Raw genomic sequence first — 18,376 nt, forward strand, 5'->3', positions numbered from 1 at the left:
CGGATGTTCCTCTTTCCCTCATTTACTCCACAGCGTTATCTGCAATTAAGTGTCGGCAGGTCCATTTGCATTTGCACCCAACTTCATTCATAAATCACTCCCACTTCAGCACTTGATACCAAAAAACCCTTTATTATAAATAACAATAAATAACATCACAGGCCATCAAATAAATAAATAAATAATTAAATAGATGCAATAAATATATATATAAAAAACAAACTAGCTTTTCCCCGAATAATTAAGTACATTCATATATTTAAATGGGCCAACATGGCCTCCACTGCTAACCTCACAATGGTTTGCTGCTCAGCTCTCACTGAGTGAAGAGGCTGGAGTCTGGCCAGCTAGCTTATGCCTGAGCAGAAATCATGCCGACAGTCGTGCAGCATGTGCAGTGTAAAGCACTACTCGGTCAGTAGTGTAAACGATGGTAGTGAATGATTATGGAAGCTTGTTCAGTTGTGATCAATTAAAGGGGTTGAGAGAGATTGCGGTATTAATTGGAATGATGGTGATGGTGATGATGATGATGACGAGGTTGAAGGACGTTTACTTCCTGTGGTCTCCTGAGGAGATGTAGCCCATGGCTCGGTTGATGGTGATGGTGCGGACGTAGAAGCCCCTCAACATCTTACACATCTCCTGCCTGTTGCTGAAGGTGTTGGTTCCCCACATCTGGGCAGCGTCCTTCTGAGGGGGGGACAAGACACAACCATCATCTGCCAGTTTCACACACAAAAAAACACCTGAACTTCCCTGGGTGTCCATTACATCAGTTTCCAAATTCAAGACTGAAAGATAAAGAATAAATAGAGAACAAACAAAAAAGAAGGAATAGAAAAAATACCTCTGCAGAGTCATTCTCTGCATTTGGCATCAGGGAGCAGTTCTGTATAAACAAAGGAAGATTTCGTCAGGTAACTTTCAAATGTTATTTCCCTTGAGATTCTCTCTCTCTCTCACTATTTCTGCCTTTGAATCACGACTCTGTCTCTCTCTATCTGTTTTTTTACCCCTCCCACACATGCATAATAAACACACCTTCCTCAGGCTCTGGATTATTCCCAGAGTTGGGCTCAGAAGTGCAACCTCTTCCTCAGGACTTCTCAGGGTGGAGTTGAGGTAAGACTGAAAAGCAGCAGCGTAGTGGGCCACGTCCTCCATGATGTTCCTCAGACATTCACTCTGCCAAGACAAACAAGAACAATTACCCATCAGCCTCCTGTCTGCATGATGAAAAAAAGAGAGAAAATGAGAAGAATAAGTGATTAAATGGGCGTGTGGTGTAAAATGCCCTCATTCTGATGCATAGACGAATGTAAAGTTTGATTTAAATAACGTGCAGCATGTCTGATAATCCTCAAAAGAATTCACAAAGAAAGTGAAGCATACCTCACTGAAGGGTGAATTTCTTTGCATCATGCAGCCTGAGTTCTGTGGGGTGGGAAGCATTTTAAACATGAATGATTATATCTTACTGGTCACTGGTGCCAATAAGCACTTGCGAACTTGATTCATTATGTGAGAAAAAGTTAGTGAAAACTGAGATTAGAGGCTGTTTCCATAAATATGTCCAAAAAACAAACCCCCCCCCCAAAAAAACAACTGCATCCTCTCTTGGATTTTTTTTTAAAGAAATCATTATCATTTCTCTGCTAGAATTCAAAGTTAAGCGGCTCTTTACTCTTAATAATAACTTGATAATTCATCATTTATACCGCTGAGAAATGAACCACTGTCACCTGAGTCAGGGTGGGTGTGCAGGCCGCCACCGTCTCAGCTCTGCTCCCCAACACCACTTTATCAGAGGCGATGCCAAAACACAAGACATCCTGGAAAACAAAAGACGGCTGTTAATGATCAACGAACTCCTGTGCAGAAGTGTGTGACAGAGAGGGAGACGGAGAGAAAAATCGCATGAACATGCTACCATTGTACTCGCGTTGTCGAGGAGCTCCCTGATGTTCTTCAGGAGGCTTTTGAAGAGCAGCGAGCAGCTTTCGCACTTCTCCGTGTCCAAAGTGCGCACCGGGACTCCGCTGGATGTGCGCCAGCTCAGGGTCAGCAGCAGCACGCAGCTGGCGAAGTCTGCACGGCAGAGGATAAGCATCAACACACACACATAGAACCGTACAGAAAAAGCTCATCTCGTGCCTCAATCTGTGTTTTCGGGCTCGTTGACTTACAGAAATTAAAGGCCGCCATGTTTCTGGTCAGATACCTCCGGGTGATGCCTGGTTAATCAGTAGCACTGTGCTGCTGCCCTCTTACACCATGGATTTATATGTATTGCAGGGAGGGGGATTCCCTCCGACGGCCTGCAGGAGCGCCAGCAAAAAGAAAACTAAAACGTCATCTGTAATTTCCTCGTTGATCTTCCAGCACTCATCAGTTGAACGAAAAACGGGAAGCCGCCTTGTTTGTTTCATATTTTGAGAGAAGGCAACTACCGGGGAAAAAGTGAACTCAAGATGTGATGTAATTGTGATATAAATTTAGATTCAGGAGGTTTTTTTTAACAGCTTTGCACACCGAATCCTTAACATAGGTGTAATAAACCCATATGTGACTCCACATGGGTGCATACTAACTACTAACTATCCAAACGGAAGAAATACAGTTGAAGGTGATTGCTGAGATTGGTGGAGATTTGCAGGAAGCGTCTGTGAGGTGCGAGCAGCACCACTCGCACTGTCCACGCCATGACGGGGGATGTATGGGATCTATACCTTCAGCCCCGGGAGGCAGCTGCAGCGTCTGCAGGACTTACCAAATAAAGATAATTCACGTGAAAAAGCAAATGAGATTCCACCCCAGCGAGTTGCACAATGACTTGTTAACATCTAAACAAATGAGCGCATTGCGCATGCAAATCCATCCCAGAGTTTTTAGCATTAGGAAACTGAAGGGAGCGCCACAGCGGAAAGTGGAAAGTTTGGTCATGTGCAACAGCCTGTGCTCGTCTCGTCAGCGCCACACTGTCAGGAGTTGACGACAAATTTATTTAATTCCTGATGTATCTAATTAAGACAACTGATGGTAAATGGGTGATAATGAGGTGGAGATACACGCGGGGCTGTGGCGGTAAATGAAAGTGCTGGTAAACCCAGCAGCGCTGCATTGCGGGGGGGCCCTGCTCGCTTGCAGCGCGTCACTCAGGAGAACACTGACGCTCGATGAAGCACGTTTCCAGCAGACGGCTGCGGCAGGTGTTACGCGCTATGAACCTGAGTGGCTCACGCTGCTATTCCTGCCCTCGCCATGATTTCTCATGCTTCAACCCCACCTACGCCCTGTGGCCGTCATCTGGACGGGGGCGCTTTTCGCGGCGCGGCACAGAGGTCGTCAGACTGGACCGGCGTCCGGAGGTGTTGCGCCGTAAAACGCGGAGTCAGGTCCAGTCAACGCTCCCGCTCCCGCTCACGTCAGCGCGGAGGAGGGTTCGCTTGGGTTTTCACCTCTGGCTGGCGCGGGTGGGCGGCTGCTTGGTGACTGTCAGGGCAGAAAACAAGCAATCCCGACATCTCCGACAGAGAAGTGTAACGCAAGCGCTGGCAGCGCATTTCCATTTCACCGACTGTGACAGACTTTATTCTTCTACTCCAACACTTTTCACATGGAAATATTCTACTTTATACTATTTAGTCCTATTTGCCAGCCATGCTGATTTTACATCTAAAATATATGATCATCTTAGAAAATATGATGCAGTATTACAGGTAAACTCCCCAAGAGTATATGAAATAGTCAAAACTACCGCAGCTACACCATTAAATTGCACCAGTGAAGATTAATAAAACAACTATATAATAATACACAGGAGGAGAAAGGAGCCATTCTGCAGGGTGAGCGCTCATTCAGATACTGAATGCAGGTCTTTTAACTAGAATATTGTGGCATTGTTACTTAAGTGATGGAAGGATGTGAATGCTTTTCCCACCACTAGTACTTATGAGAGCTTATCTTTTCATTTGTCATATGTAGGCTAAAAAGATCAACTTCTAGGCTGTATCTTGTGTCTGGATCTCAAAGTTCTTTGTGAAATCTTTTTATGACTCCATAAATGTGCAATAATTGCCATTTCAAACAACAAAAAACATATACTTTGTGCTTGTTTGTTGTAATTTAAAAAGAGTTTAGGTTAAATACGTGAAAAGGAAGTAGATAGTGAGATTGAGAATTAACTTTTGGTGTCAACTTTGAAGCCAAAATGGACGTTAATGTTCAGAAAACAGAAAAACAACTGGGCAAATTCATTTGTAGCTAACAAGCCTTGTGGTGAAACTGTTCCGCCCGCTTCTGTTTCCAAGGTCTGCAGCTAACTTTCAAACAAGGCCCAAACAGGAGAATAACTCATCAGCGTAAGGACCATGATTTCATCCTCTACTGAAACCAGTCCCACTTTTCAGGACCTCTGATTCAGTCAGCGTGTTGAACACATACCTTTGGAAGGAAGTGCACATTCTGAAACTGCAGCGGTCAGTGAGTGGCTGACAGGAGTTTCCTGGCCTTTCTCTGGCTTCACTGCAGGACCATCAACGAGCGAAACTAACCCACACTGTATATGATCATAGAGCTGACCACCCACAGGATGGGAGGGGGGACTTCTTCAGAGAAATATTTATCATATCTCACACGAAAAATAACATTGTATTCATTACTAAACCTTCCTGTCACAGTCACTTCTGTGTGTTTACACTTTAAACCACCAGCGGCCCTTCATAGTGGCCACAAGTCCACAATTGTCATTTTTCACGTGAAAGACAAACTCCTAATTGTGACTTCAAAGGGGTTGTCCAAATGAATTAGAAGCCCCTGCAAAACCAACCCCTGCTGAGAGAATGAGAGACAAACAGTGCCATGATGAGGCAAGACCGAAACAGAGGGAGTTGAGTCATACTACGTGTAATGTGGTGATATATTCTCACTGCAGTTGTGACCAGAGGCCACACTTCCTGCGTTCGTCAGAAAGGGGAAGCGCCGTCTGAAAGAGCAAATTCATCCAGCTGACCTGCAGCAACGTGCAGCTGTACAAATCCAACAAACCGCACAGCAGGCCCACATATATGAAACAAAGTTTATTCTTTATTTTACATATCTGTACATAAACATTTCTTCCCTCAAATAAAGTTTCTGATTACAATAGGATGAAAACGATATTAACACACTTATTCATTTAAAATGACTCGTGTCAGAAAATCAACATTCACAAAATGTTGAAGAGCAATTAGAGTGAACGTATTACCAAAAGCTACGACTCCACTACAAGGCAGGCATGTTTCCTTTACACTCTTTTAGCACCTTCAAATAAACATTTCTCAGTTGAAAACTACCATTTGTGCAGAATAAAAACAGGTCGACTTTGAAATACTTTAAAATTACCGTCCAACTTAAAATGGTCTGAAGAAGTTAGTTTCCATCTGTTTTTTTTATACAATGTTGTTTCTTTTTTCTCATGACTCACTTTCTACTAAATTTTTCACTATTATTTTATTTTTTTTTCCCACAATTTTTGCATTTGACAGTTATAATTTAGTGGCGAATGTAGAAAGTTAAAAAGAAACCATCGCAAAGCAAGGCCGATCACTGCACAGGAAGCTGGGGACAGAATCCATGACAACACACAATCAGTTTCCTCTTCTCCCGGGAAGCAGGAAGTGCTCCTCCATCCTCAGCGCTAGGAGAAAACCACAGAAGCAAACGAAAGAGGGGTGGCCTTCTTCTGTGCTGCTGCTACCACTGGAGTCAGTGGGTCGGACAGGAAGGTAGACGTGGGGAGACGGGGGGGAAGCGGCGAGGAGCGAAATACTTGGGACGAGCGGGCAGGATTTGGATCGACACGGGGCAGAGGTGGAGTGGCCAGGGGGGAAAAGTCTGGTTTGGAGCGGGGGCTTAGCTTGGCAGAGGGGAGAAGGGTGGCGTTGGGACGGGCATCTTATTTGGATAGGGTCCTCTCAGCCAAATGTTTCTGCTGGCTCTCAGCATGCCTGGAAAAGAGCGAGGGAACATACAGTCACTTAAAATCTGGTGATATATTATATTTTTCTTATTGTCAGCAAATCCAAAGAAAAGACCAAAACAAACAACGAATTGATCCTGCTAACAAGCTGAAATTAAGTGCACCTTATTCCTTTCCGCCAGAGACCTCCATCATTGTCAAAAATCTATAAAACAAAACGTGTGAGCCACACTGTTGTATTGGGTGACATGTTGCTATGCAACCAGTCATTCACGCTGAGAAAATCCCAAATATACCGTCCGCCCCCTCCCTCCTCTGCAGGGCAGGTACACTGAGGTGCAGCCAGCAGCACGGTGACTTCATTCACAGTTAATTGGGCATATTCACCTGCACGTCTGCGGGATTCCCAGTAGATGAACACTGAGATGAAGCAAGCAGCACAATAACTAGAAATAATCTCACCTGTATCTCAACAACAGGATGTACAGCGTGGGCACGCTCAATTTCATGGGGGGGTGAAGGGGGACAAACACTCACTGAAAACACATCATGATGGTTTCTTTCCTGTGACATCTTCAAAGTGACTGTTTCGGCTGTTCCTTCAGTGTTTCAGTAGGACTTTAGGGCTCTGTTCTCAACATGAACGACTATGTGACAAAAACGAAAAGTTTATAACAGCGACTTCATGCAGAGGCACTGGCTCAGGGGTCCGTTCGATAATCCACCCATGACCGTCCTGCTGCCCTGACAAATGCACTGTTTACTCCAGTCTGAGTGATGTTTGGCGAAGGGGAACTCCACCGATTTTACACATTAAATCTGTTCACGCCGATGTCACTTGAGTCAGTCACTTGATCGACTGGCCCTGAAGACCAGTTTGAACCAGAAAATAAATGTAGAGTTAGAGAGAGGTGAGCTTAGCAGACCTCTTTAGCCCCCTACTCATCCCTACCTCCGATTAGCAGCTCGAGGCTACATTAGCTGCTCCTAGCGTGACGTGACCGAATTTCTCAGACAAGATTGTTGGTGGTGAAGTGTAGGTTTTGACAAGAAAGAAAAATGTGTGGAATAAATAAAGATTAGATCTGTTTATGCTGCAGCATGAGTCTGAGCACAATGCTAAATCGGTGGAGTACTCTTTTAAAAACTACAGCTGTTGAAAATCTATTAAAATAAATCTGACTATATAGTTGTCACTTATTTTTAAATATCAGTCAGAAAAGATTTTGTTGGGTTCTGTCTCCAACACACCGGACGAGTAAAGAAATGATCGTGAACGCGGTGAATAAATTCCTCATTAAGTGCTTCATCACCTGGTGAGGTCCTCTATGTCGACCAGCATGGCATCCTGCTCCATGTGTAGTTCATCCCGAATCAGCAGCAACTGTACAAGCTCCTCATTCAGACCTGGAGACGGCAGACAATGTGAGGAGGAAGGAATTTGTCCTGATCACATTTACAACATGGAATCACTTTACACACAACAATGATCACTTTGTTCTGTTCTCATTAATAGATTTCAGATCTACATCTCTGACTCCAAAACATAAATAAAACACAATGTGATAACTTGCTAATCTTTTTTTTTTGACATATACTCAATTGAAAACAGTAAAAAAGATAACATATTTAATATTTTAGTTCATCAGCTTCATTATTTTTTGTAAATATCTGCTTATTCTGACTCTGATGCAGCAACACGTTTCAAACAAGTTGGAACATGAGCAACTAAAGACTGGGAAAGTTGTGCAACGCTCCAAAAAACACCTGTTTGGAACATCCCACAGGTGAACAGGTTGACTGGTAACAGGTGATAGCATCATGATTGGGTATGGAGGGGGCATCCTGGAAAGGCTCAGCTTAGCAAGACTTTGTGAACACATGATTGCATAAATGCTGTTACTACATGGGCTGTTGTCAGCAAACACTCTGCTCATCTGTAAATGATTGCCTTCTCTTTTCATTTCCGTTTTATGCGGCGTCCTGACTTTTGGGGAATCGGGGCTATACGTGAAATACCAGACAATATCTGACTGGCTAAAATGTCCCACGGATGATCAGGTGACCTCACAAATCCATCGAAAACATAATGAGCATGAACAGTCAGACCGCGCTTCAGTGGTTGTGGTTGTTTTCGAATCACATGTTTAAGCTATTGTTCCTCCAGCTTTGCCAGACAATATGCAGCACTGACAAAACCGATTTTGAGGGGAAAGTCTGTGTTGTGAGTAAAAACTAGCTCATGATTTTGGACTCATGGGGATTTCTGGAGCTGCTTTATGTAAGACGAGAGATTATTCATCCCCGAGTACCAGGATCAATGATCTGTACAGTGTGGTAACAGTAAATGCTCAGGGGAAGCCGTTAACTGGTACAGTTCTTTGAAGTAATATATATAACCGTACTTTCACATCCACTGTAAAGGGTAGGGGTCAGTATGTATGTGCATGTTTTTTCCCCATTTGCTTTCTTGCTCATTTCTGCAATTGAAAGTAGAGATCGGTGACTCTCTCTCTCTCTCTCTCTCTGTATGCGTGTGTGTGTGTTTGGTCAACTCACTTTCAATCTGGGAGTGCAGGTCATTGACTATAACCTGGAGCTGTCCCAGAGTCATATCTCTCAGGTCGGTGGGCTTCAGGCTTCTTTTCATTAGACACTCACTGATATGAGGCATGTGTGGAAGCTAAAAAACACACACAGAGACACACAAAACCATACAATCAATATCAATACGATCATTTCACATTATCCATCATTCTATTATTCCATATTGTAGGAAATAATAAAAAAAGAAACATCACTGACGTGCAGTACATACAATTCACTGCATTTACATCATGTACAAACAATGGCAGCGGTTGAGTCCTCAAACAATCGCCCACCGATTGAGGGATCAATAACAAATTTGCCAATCAGTTAATCTTTTAAATCGTTCACTGATGCCAGATTCTCAAATGTGACGTGTTTCTCTCTCTCTTTTCACGGTTTTTCACTGTTTTCTGGCGTTTATACACCAAACATCTCATCTATTCATTGAAAAAGGTTATCCAGTGTTGAGTATAATCGGGAGCTGAAGCCTAAATTTGCTGAAATCTCGTCAAAAGAGCATCAATTATCAGCGGAGTAAAGAGAGGCCTATTTGAATCAAGTAACTGGAGGGGTCTTGATTGACTGACAGCAGGTCATCCTTAATCTGCTGCCTGCACTCTGCGATCAGTCACTGTCAGACGCTCCCTCTGTGATAAACGGCTGCTTTTCAGCCGCTCGGCTTCATCTGATAGTGAAACAAAAGGGAATGCCACACTTTCCTTGAGGAGCTCGTCACCCTGCGTAACAAGGCTGTAAAGTTGGGGGATTTCAATTAGACATTACTGTCTGGTCACAAACAGGTCGGCGGTGTTTTATACAAATAAACAGCAGGTGAACCCGGCGATCCTGAGGTGGTTTAACTCTCCAGCAGGGGCCGGCAGTGATACTTTCACCCCACAGCGTAGACTACAGACCGGAGCAACCTGCTCTCGCCTCGCACATCAACAGCATGATTTCTCTTTTCGCGGGAACTTTTAAAATTCCCGAGTCTTTGACGTTTAGCGCAAAATCCCATTCGTCTACGGCAGGGAAAACATCTGTTGTGTAATCAGAGACAAAGGAGGAGTGAAAACAAAGGGTTAGAAATTACACATTATTTCCCTATTAGTGAAAATGAAAAGCTTCCATATTATGCAGCGTCCTGGAAGTTTTGGAGTTGTATTCGTACCAATTACTGTATTGACCTGAGGAAATATGGCTTTTGTTTTTCGGTGCTGCCTCTGATGTGCTCTTCACACTGAATCATCATTCCTCCAGTGCTTCTGATGATTTGCTTTTCGCTCTCCCTCTGCCAACATTCCCATCCAACCGGTCCACATTCTTTCTCTTTCCTTCCAATGCCCATTTTCCCTCCTGCTCGCGTCACCTCCACTCCTGACAAACAGCGGGTGTGAAAATGTTGGCATGCGGCTGGCCCTTCTCAAACCCGCTTTCACTTTCACATTGGCCCTGATGCAACTGTACTCGAGGCTGCCGCGTGTCACTTTCAGTTTCGGGCGACCAAGCGCACGCACGGCGCTGACTTGAGGGTGACAGAGAGAGAGGTGTGATGTTGAAGAGGACGCAAGGGGGTGATGGGAAAGGTTTGTAGATCGGTGTGCGGTGTGAGTTTCTGCGGCGGGCTGATCACACAGCTAATTAAAAATTACTGTCTGAGCGTTCAATACCAGCAAACAAGCGTCCTGCAATGACTCAATATGAGACTGCAGACAGAACCATGCTGCTATTTGAATGATGCTGAGAGAGAGAGAGAATTGAGGTTTTACGGTGGAATTTAAGTCTCTCTCCCCCCGTTTTCTCTTTTGCTAACGCTCTTGCTTTCTCTCACTGATTCTGTTTGTAGAAATTTAGGAAAGTACACAGACAGACATTTGGATGCAGGATTACTGTGCTGGCCGAATTCCCATCCTTTGCCCTTGACAAGAGGGTAGGACAACCCAGCTTGATTAAAACTGAATAAAACTAACTGGCAGCAGAGCCAGAATCAGACCTTTCTGGTCCAACACAACCCCCCACCTCAAGGAACCCTTCATTGACTTCACCTGTTCCTGTAGGGAATATTCATTTTGACAGATGCAGATGCGAAGAAATACTACACACAGTGAACTGCTTCAGTTATTTTTTTCATACAGTTAAATTGTCAGTTTTCACCACAAGGGGCAGAAGCTGAATCCTTCATTTATCCATAATTTACTGCTCATTATGTCAACTGTTTATCCATTAGGCCACCTTTAGCAATTCAATTCAAGTGTTAATTCATAACTTTAAGGTATTTCAACTGTTTATCAAGTAGTTCCAGCCAATGGTCACCCTTTACTTTTACCATCAACTATTCATTTATTTATTTTACTTATTTATTTTTTATCCACCTGTTTGTCATGCTTATTACTATCCATCGCTTTTAGTTAACTGTTTCAACTATTTATTAATCTCTATATGCGACCTGTTTCACCTGTTCATCCATTAATTTGAGCTAATTTAGCTAATTTAGACGATCATTGCAAATGTTTTGGAGAGGGATGAGCACAGCATCATGAAACTGACCTCGCTGGATGGAGAGCCACTGAGCTGGATGGATTCAGAAGTCTATTCAAACCATTCGTCCATGCTTTTGGCTAATTATTTCCACTTTTTCATGCAATGTCGGTCCCAACATGTGGATTTAAGGCGTTGACTGAGGTTGATGGAAGGTGGAGAACAGCATCACACTGTTATCTAATCCTCTTTGGATGGATATATTTTTTCAATCAAATCATAATTTCATTTTTTTTTTAACTATTAGAGCTACTCCACAATCCTTCATTGTACCCCAGGCAACTACCCCCTGGTAAGGACTCACTATTCTAGAAAAGCATTTAGCACATGTAGCTTCTGCAATTTAATAGATTTCTGGTGTTGTGGACGTGGCAGGCGGCTGTAACCTTAACACATCTTAATATTCACTGTGTTCAGTACGGCTGTGACAGTGATGTCTTCTGACTGCTGAGCACCGCTACATCCCTAAACACTGAAGTCAATGCTTTCCGGCGTATGAATTATAGATGGACCCGGCCGAGCTGCCCTTCTCCTCTCTGAATAAGTAAAGCCGCTCTGCCTGCAAGTCCGGGTGGAAATACGGTGCGTGCGCAAGTCTGACAGCGCGAGTGTGCGTGTGAGTTGGTGTGTGTGTGTGTGTGTATGTGTGCTTCTGAGTGAGGCAGATAGAAACGGATGAAATAGTGATGAGCAGGGTCGTCATCACCTTCCGTCCTCTAAATGGAGGCAGAGGAAGAGAGGAAACCGAGGAGGGGCGGGGGGCTTCCTGTGACATCACAGCAAGCGTATGACCCAGTTGGCTCCCAAATAATACTCATATGTTACTGAAACACAGCCCACCCATCTATTCTCACCTACTTTAATAACGGACCCAGATGATGGACGTTTGTTTAAAGGGCAGCGTGGAGAAAGGTTTACTGTCACACGATGACACATGTTAACCAGGACATGTCTGACATTTTGCTCCAAAACAGCTAAACTGCAAGTGTTGCTTTGCATTACATGTGGCGGCTCTTCTATGACTTTATGATTCGTTTCCATTGCATCTCAGTGCCATATAAATGTCAATGTGACGTACTGCTGTGTCACTGAGGCTAATTTCCGAACCTTCTTGTCAAATGATCGGCACAAGTGTATCGATAAACGCGACAAAGAACAGAGGCATCCTTGCTGTTTTAAGCTTTCGGTTTTGCTAGAAAACCATCATCAAGTGCATGCAGAGGTGTTAGAAAACAAGTGTGCCAGCTGACTGCTCACACTCTGATCAGCGTGAAGAAGCTTTTGCCACTTTACTGTAAGCTGAACAGTGGTCTGAACGCTTCTGAGGAAGCTGAAGCTGATTACACGACGATGAGAGAAATGGGTGTTGTTGTAGGCCTGTGACATAATTGATGCAACTGAGCAATCTGCTGGCACACCTGATAAACGGTTCATAATGATGGTTTTAACCCTGAAATAATTTATTGCTTTGGCCATTTGGGACCGGACGAAACAAACTGTAAACAAAATGAGAACATATTATCACCTTTTAATCAATATGGCCAACTTGTTAGCAGATATGGAGCAACGCTAGCCTTCATTTGGAGTCACGTTTCTGCCTACTAATCGACTGCAAGTCCAATTATTGAGCAGTCCTGCAGTCCTGAGCAAAATGTCTGGCTCTTCTTCAGCCGCTGAATGTTCGTCACTAACTCTGTCTGTCTGCCGCTTGGTGCCGGGCAGGGAGCTCACTGCCGATAACTCCACTGACGGGCGTGTTGAGAGTGAACTGAAACAGTAAAGCTGCGGGCTGGAAAACCTAAACACTGAGCTGAAAGATGTGATAAAGCGCCGTAGAGCTGAGGGGGACGGGAGTCAGTCTAGTCATCACTCACCACCACAATAAACCCCTTTGACATACATACAAGCAGTCATGTGATCAATTGTTCATATAAAAGTAAAAGCAAAAGCTTGAAACAGCAAATATGCCTTTGTCCTTATTTGGAGCGACTCTACTCTTGTATGTATCAGTGGATCTCTTGGTTCCAGTGTATCGCTTTGGTGCTGCGTTTGCTTGCTGGCCTCATCCGTATAAAACTACAGAACTCTTGGTCCAAGCTTTCCCTTTTATATGAATTTTGTAATATCAAACATGGTTGTTGTCCCTTTTTGAGGTGAAGCTTGTCCTTATTGATGTAAAACTTTATAGTCAAAGTGTAACTGTGTAATTCTGGTACTGACCAGGTCGGCCACCGGTGACTTCTTGCGATTCTGTTTCTCCACCTCCACCTGCATCTTGGCCATGGGTTTGGCCATAGCCAGGGCCAGCTTCGCCTCTGCCTGCAGCTTCTTCTGTCGACTCAGGAAGTCCATGTCCTCCAGGGACTCCGAGTCGTCCTCTGTGGTGTCCCTGTCCGAGTAGGACGAACTCTGCTTGGACTGCGGGGGAGGAAAGCGGTGGGAAGAGGATGGGGGAGAGAAGACAAGTGTGGCAAGGTGAAGGAGAAAGAGAGCGGCATAAGACATGAGGGAGAAAAAAGAAGTATAGTAAAGGTAAAGGAAAGGTAATAATGAAGGAAGGAAAGAGGGACAGATAAGAAAGGCCAGGCCAGAGGATTAATGTTCATGCATTCTTGGCATTTTGGTATGTAGTTTTTACACACTGACAGGAGCGTCATGGCACATCAGATAGGATGTGAGGCGAGAGAGGATGAACATGTAAGGAGATGATAATTCTCCTTTTACTCTTTCTGTTAAATGTGTCTCAGGCTGACAGGAGGTTAATGCGGCCAGTCATCCGTGGCCATAGCGAGCGTATTCCCATTCACCTCTCGTTTGCAGTCTATGAATTGGTTAACAGGGCAGAAAACGTGAGCAAAGACATTCATAGAGCAACTGAACCGCCAGCTATCTCTCTGGTTCTTAATGAATATCTCCCCCTCGCTGCTTTCACTCTTGTTCTGACTCAATCTCGCTTTTACACAATCAGATCTTTACGCTTTGACACTTTGTTCAGTCATGTACATCACACTACGTAGTGATTTCAAGGTTTAAGTCCTTTTTTTCCCACCGTCGAAGTCTGGAGAAATACTATAGTATATAACACTATAATATAGAGCACAGATGGGCATTGGTGCGTACCATGGGGGACAGAGGTGTGTCCAGACTGGTCTCCGTCTTGCTGTCATCTGCATCACTGTCCTTGTCGCTGCCGCTGTCATTGACAAAACAGATCTGTAGGTTCATTCCACTCTGCAGCCTGCGGGGAACAGCACAGATAGAGAGGAAGACATGTTAACATTAGCAGAAATGCAGATAACATCCAAGCCAGTTCAATGTTGGCACTTTCTGCAGTATTGACTAGGACCAGGGCCAAAACAGGCAGCAATGTCAACAGCAATGCTGCTAATACAAATGACCTATGACGAGTTCAACAAAGTGCTTTGCGTCAATAAAGGATTTGGAGTGGAGTGGAGACTGTGCACTGCGCCGTGCGGTTAAGGGAGAAAAAGTGCAAACAATTTGGAAAAATAGAAAGAAAATCCAAACGGACGCTAGCTGCCTTCTTCAACAGAGCAAACTGCCAACTGTGGATTAAGGAGGGCTTGTGTTTTTAATCATTTCCCCTCTTGTCTCCTATATGGATCGATCCAAGACGCCTCCGTCAGCTCTGAGCCAATCTGCCTCGGGATGGGAGTGGTTTTGTGCCACAGAGGAGCAGAATAGGCGCAGATCCAGCCCACTGTGGATCAATAATCTGCTTATTCAATGCAGTAATTACAAACAGAGCTGATTGGTCACACAGCATGGATCCAGTCAGTTCTGATTAAGATAGTGATGGATTGTTTTTTTGCTGTTGTTTTATGTCTGGAGAGGCAGCATCAGAAACCTCCTTTTAACTTGAATTTACTGTAATAGATTGTGGAAGCGTTTACTAACATTTCTGATACAGTGTGGCGCCTCTTCAGTGTAGAGCCTGACTGATACATCTGCCAATACGAGCTTATTGCATATGTATTAGTATTACTGTTGGCAAACGAGTTAGCTGATAAGAAACAAGAAGCTGCAGTGCAGAGATCTCAAAGATACGTTTGAAGTCGTTTACAAAGAGTGTCACTGCATACGTAGTTTATGTCTCACTCAGTGTACATCTTGGTTTCGCTACAATTGAGGAGATGTATCTGGACGCACATCATGCAAGTGCGAGGCTATTAACAAAGCATGCACACTGACTCCAAGCTGCAAATTTAAACATTTGGAGATCAAATGTTTTTTTGAACACATGTTGTGGTTGGGAGTCGAGTAAAGATGGCAGTTAAGGGATCTTTAGAAAAACTGTTTGGCTGATGCATCATTATCTGATTCTTCAAAAGTCAAATATCAATAACGGTATCAGCCTCAGCCTAGTTGGGCTCTAAAACTGGCCGTCTATGACTTTGTCACCCCAGACAAGTGTATCGTCATCTCGCTGTTTCCCCGTAATCATCAACGAGGCATTAAGCATCACAACCAGTCATTGATCTGTTGCAGCAATATTGAGAAATCCACGTGATTCAAATCACAGGAATACAAAGAGCAAGTGTTTACAGAACATCTAGTTCCAGTAAGGTACAGTGTAGAAGGCGGTAGTAGTTTGTGTATGTGTGTGTGTGTGTGCGTGTGTGTGTGCGCACTTGACAGTGTCTTTTGGGAAGTGATAGCCACAGCGGCTGACTTTGTGAGGCTCATTTCCGCAGCACAAATCCTCTCTGCTTCCTGTCACTCTCTTCCTCCCTCTTTGTTCATTCTTTATTGGTGACCCTGACAGTAAATCTTCACTTTCAGATTTATATGCTTTTTTTAACCCTTATATTCAGCTCAAATTTTTGACATTTTGACATTAAACCGCTGCCCTTGCTGCACGCCCTTCCTCAGAGAATTATGATACAACGAAAAACGCTAGAAAACTCGAAGACGGTGCTGAGAGTGAAGTCATAAGACAGAGGTCTTACCGTGAGGACAGGCTGGGTTTGCCACTCTTGCTGCAGCTCGTGTAGATGCCTGGCCCATCGTCAAAGAAACTGCCCAGGGCCAACTTCTGCCTGATAGACTCCCTCTCATTCTTTTGGGCCTGCGAAGGGAGATTAACGAGATGCGGTTACCTCTTCATGAACTGTTTGCTGACTTATTTTGCAGCTTCACAATGAGGTCAGAGGTCAGGGTCAGGCAGGCGTCTTCCTCAAAGACTCTTGTTGTCACGGCACCTCAAAGCCAGGTACTTAAATATATTTTCTGGCATGCTGCATCACCTTGATACAACCCCCCCCAACCCCCCCCTCCCCAACATGAGCTAGCTGTACACAGAAATAGAAACGCTGTTACCCCTCGCACTTCCTGACAGTCCAAAACACGAGTGCAAGTGTATTAATAGCAGCAGCTTCCTCTTAATTTGCAGAAAGAGGTTCAGTGTCATACTAACAAGCTCTGATGCAAAGTGTGGAGTCAGCTGAAGTGAGAAAAAAAAGGGTAAAAATATCTGAGTGGAGATCATTACAAGTTGACATTACCAGTATTCACAGGCAGGTGGTGCTGTTGTCTCAGAGAACGACCAGTGAGCGCTCCAAAAAGGCCCCACAAACACAAAGTATATCTTCTAATACACGACACACGCAGGATTATGTTTATGTATGGTTAACTCCAGAAGGAGAACAGTCATAGATGTTTCCTACATGCTTAAATCTGCAAGAATCCAGACATTACACGACTCCAGAGTCACGCTCGCCTGGCCTCTTCCCAATCCTGAATTCCTAACTCATTCAGCTTTGGCAGCACTTCACACACGCTCACACACACCAGCCCCCGCAGGACGTCTCGCCTGTGCTGATCGCAGGTAAACACATCCAACTGAGGTGCAAACAACTAATGAGAGAGTCAGACTGTTTCTAATCAAATGAGAGGAGTTCAATTCTCTGTAGCAATTTTCGCACATGCTGCACAAGCAGCGGAGGCCAGATTTTTGTAACAGCACTACGACTTAGGAAGGAAAGGCTGTCTATGGTCCTCGAGACCCTCGCTGCAAAACGTTTTCTGTCCATCAGACGCAGAGAGTCAGCCTAAACACCGCAGTGCTCCTGAATGAAGAGGTTTGGAGAAAGAAGTTTCATATGACGTGAGCTTCAAGAGAAAGTTCTTTTTGGCCTGGGAAACTTTAGGGCAAAGCAAAGCATACCGATGCCACGTCATATAGGATGCATCGTAGTGGCGGAAAAGCCTCTGATGTTTACATCATTGGATAACATGAGACAATTGCAGCGTTGGTTGTGGGGAGGTTAAAAATACTGTGCATTGACAACATGCCACCATATCCATTAAATCTGGGCATATTTTTCTTGAACATGATGTGAAGCACCCATGGTTCTTTGGTTATTGGGCACTTCCTGTTTGTGTCTGTCTGCTTCCCATTATCTTCCACCTCTCTCATCTATCTGTGTTCGTCACATTCCCATGCTGTCTTTACCCACCTGATTCAGCCTCAGCAGCCGTTTGTCTTGCTCTCTCTTCCTCATTATCCCCAATTCCGCTCATCTCCTTCCATCCCCGCTTCCCTCCATCAGCCTCAGGCCTCTGCTTTTCTTCCACCAAGCCATCTCTCTGATGCTCATTCTGTTCCTCCCTCTCCAAATTGCTTATCACAGCTTCACCTCTCTCCCACTCGTTTTCTCAACTCCTTCGCTCCCTCCTTCCCTCTCTCCCTCGCTCTCTGCCTGTCTCTCCTGACAATTGTGTGCAGGCGTTGGTGAGAGTGCCTCCACCAAGGACAAATTAGCATAATCCCACTCCACACAAGAGCCTGCAAGACGCACTTGGCACTGCCAGCACACACACTGGCATGTAGAGGGGTGGACTTGGCACTGCTCCTATGCGTGTGTGTGTGTGTGTGTGTGTGTGTGTGTGTGTGTTTGAAAGATAGCCTGGGGAGTCAAGATGAACACACTTGAGAGTTTCAGTTCATCGCTTCAAAGGCGCAATGGCAGCCTGTGTGGTGCTGCGCAGCCACGTATTTATGTACGTGCACGTCACTCAAATGTTGTACAAGCCTGAACACAACACAGCTGACAGACTGTCAGTCAAGTTACGCAGCAGAACAGCTGCTCCGAGCAAAGACGAGAACCAGAGGCAGCGGGTTCGTCGAGCACTGGGAACCGCCGGCTCCCCGCGAGAGGTGACGGGCTGAGGCAACACAAAAACGGGGGTTGCGCCGAGGCCGTGGAAGGGAAGTGTGACACATTCAGGGAGGCTCGGGGGGATGTTTTGCCTTAGAATACTCAGTAA

At 44.6% G+C, this 18,376-nt stretch overlaps 2 protein-coding genes across 5 annotated transcripts in view; both read right to left on the reverse strand.

The window, feature by feature from the left end:
* Positions 1-237: 237 nt before the first annotated feature.
* On the reverse strand, positions 238-2,208 carry il12a (interleukin 12a). The gene is made up of 7 exons (XM_041941324.1): positions 2,190-2,208; positions 1,946-2,091; positions 1,746-1,835; positions 1,396-1,437; positions 1,045-1,188; positions 851-892; positions 238-693 (listed from the first exon to the last, which is right to left on the reverse strand). The coding sequence occupies exons 1-7, from the start codon at positions 2,206-2,208 to the stop codon at positions 553-555; spliced, it is 624 nt and encodes a 207-aa protein (XP_041797258.1). The 3' UTR covers positions 238-552.
* Positions 2,209-5,078: 2,870 nt separating this feature from the next.
* The window catches only part of schip1 (schwannomin interacting protein 1), a 197,773-nt gene continuing 184,475 nt past the window's right edge, over positions 5,079-18,376 (reverse strand). For all 4 annotated transcript variants that reach the window (XM_041940013.1, XM_041940012.1, XM_041940016.1 and 1 more), the window contains 6 exons: positions 16,057-16,175; positions 14,207-14,324; positions 13,307-13,504; positions 8,522-8,645; positions 7,276-7,369; positions 5,079-5,990 (listed from right to left, as the gene is read on the reverse strand). In XM_041940013.1, coding sequence (XP_041795947.1) covers positions 5,939-5,990; positions 7,276-7,369; positions 8,522-8,645; positions 13,307-13,504; positions 14,207-14,324; positions 16,057-16,175 — 705 coding nt within the window. In that variant the 3' untranslated portion in view covers positions 5,079-5,938. The remainder of the gene's footprint in view (positions 5,991-7,275; positions 7,370-8,521; positions 8,646-13,306; positions 13,505-14,206; positions 14,325-16,056; positions 16,176-18,376) is intronic.

The sequence above is a fragment of the Chelmon rostratus genome, chromosome 7 (genome assembly GCF_017976325.1).
Source record: "Chelmon rostratus isolate fCheRos1 chromosome 7, fCheRos1.pri, whole genome shotgun sequence".
Taxonomy (NCBI): Eukaryota; Metazoa; Chordata; class Actinopteri; order Chaetodontiformes; family Chaetodontidae; genus Chelmon; species Chelmon rostratus.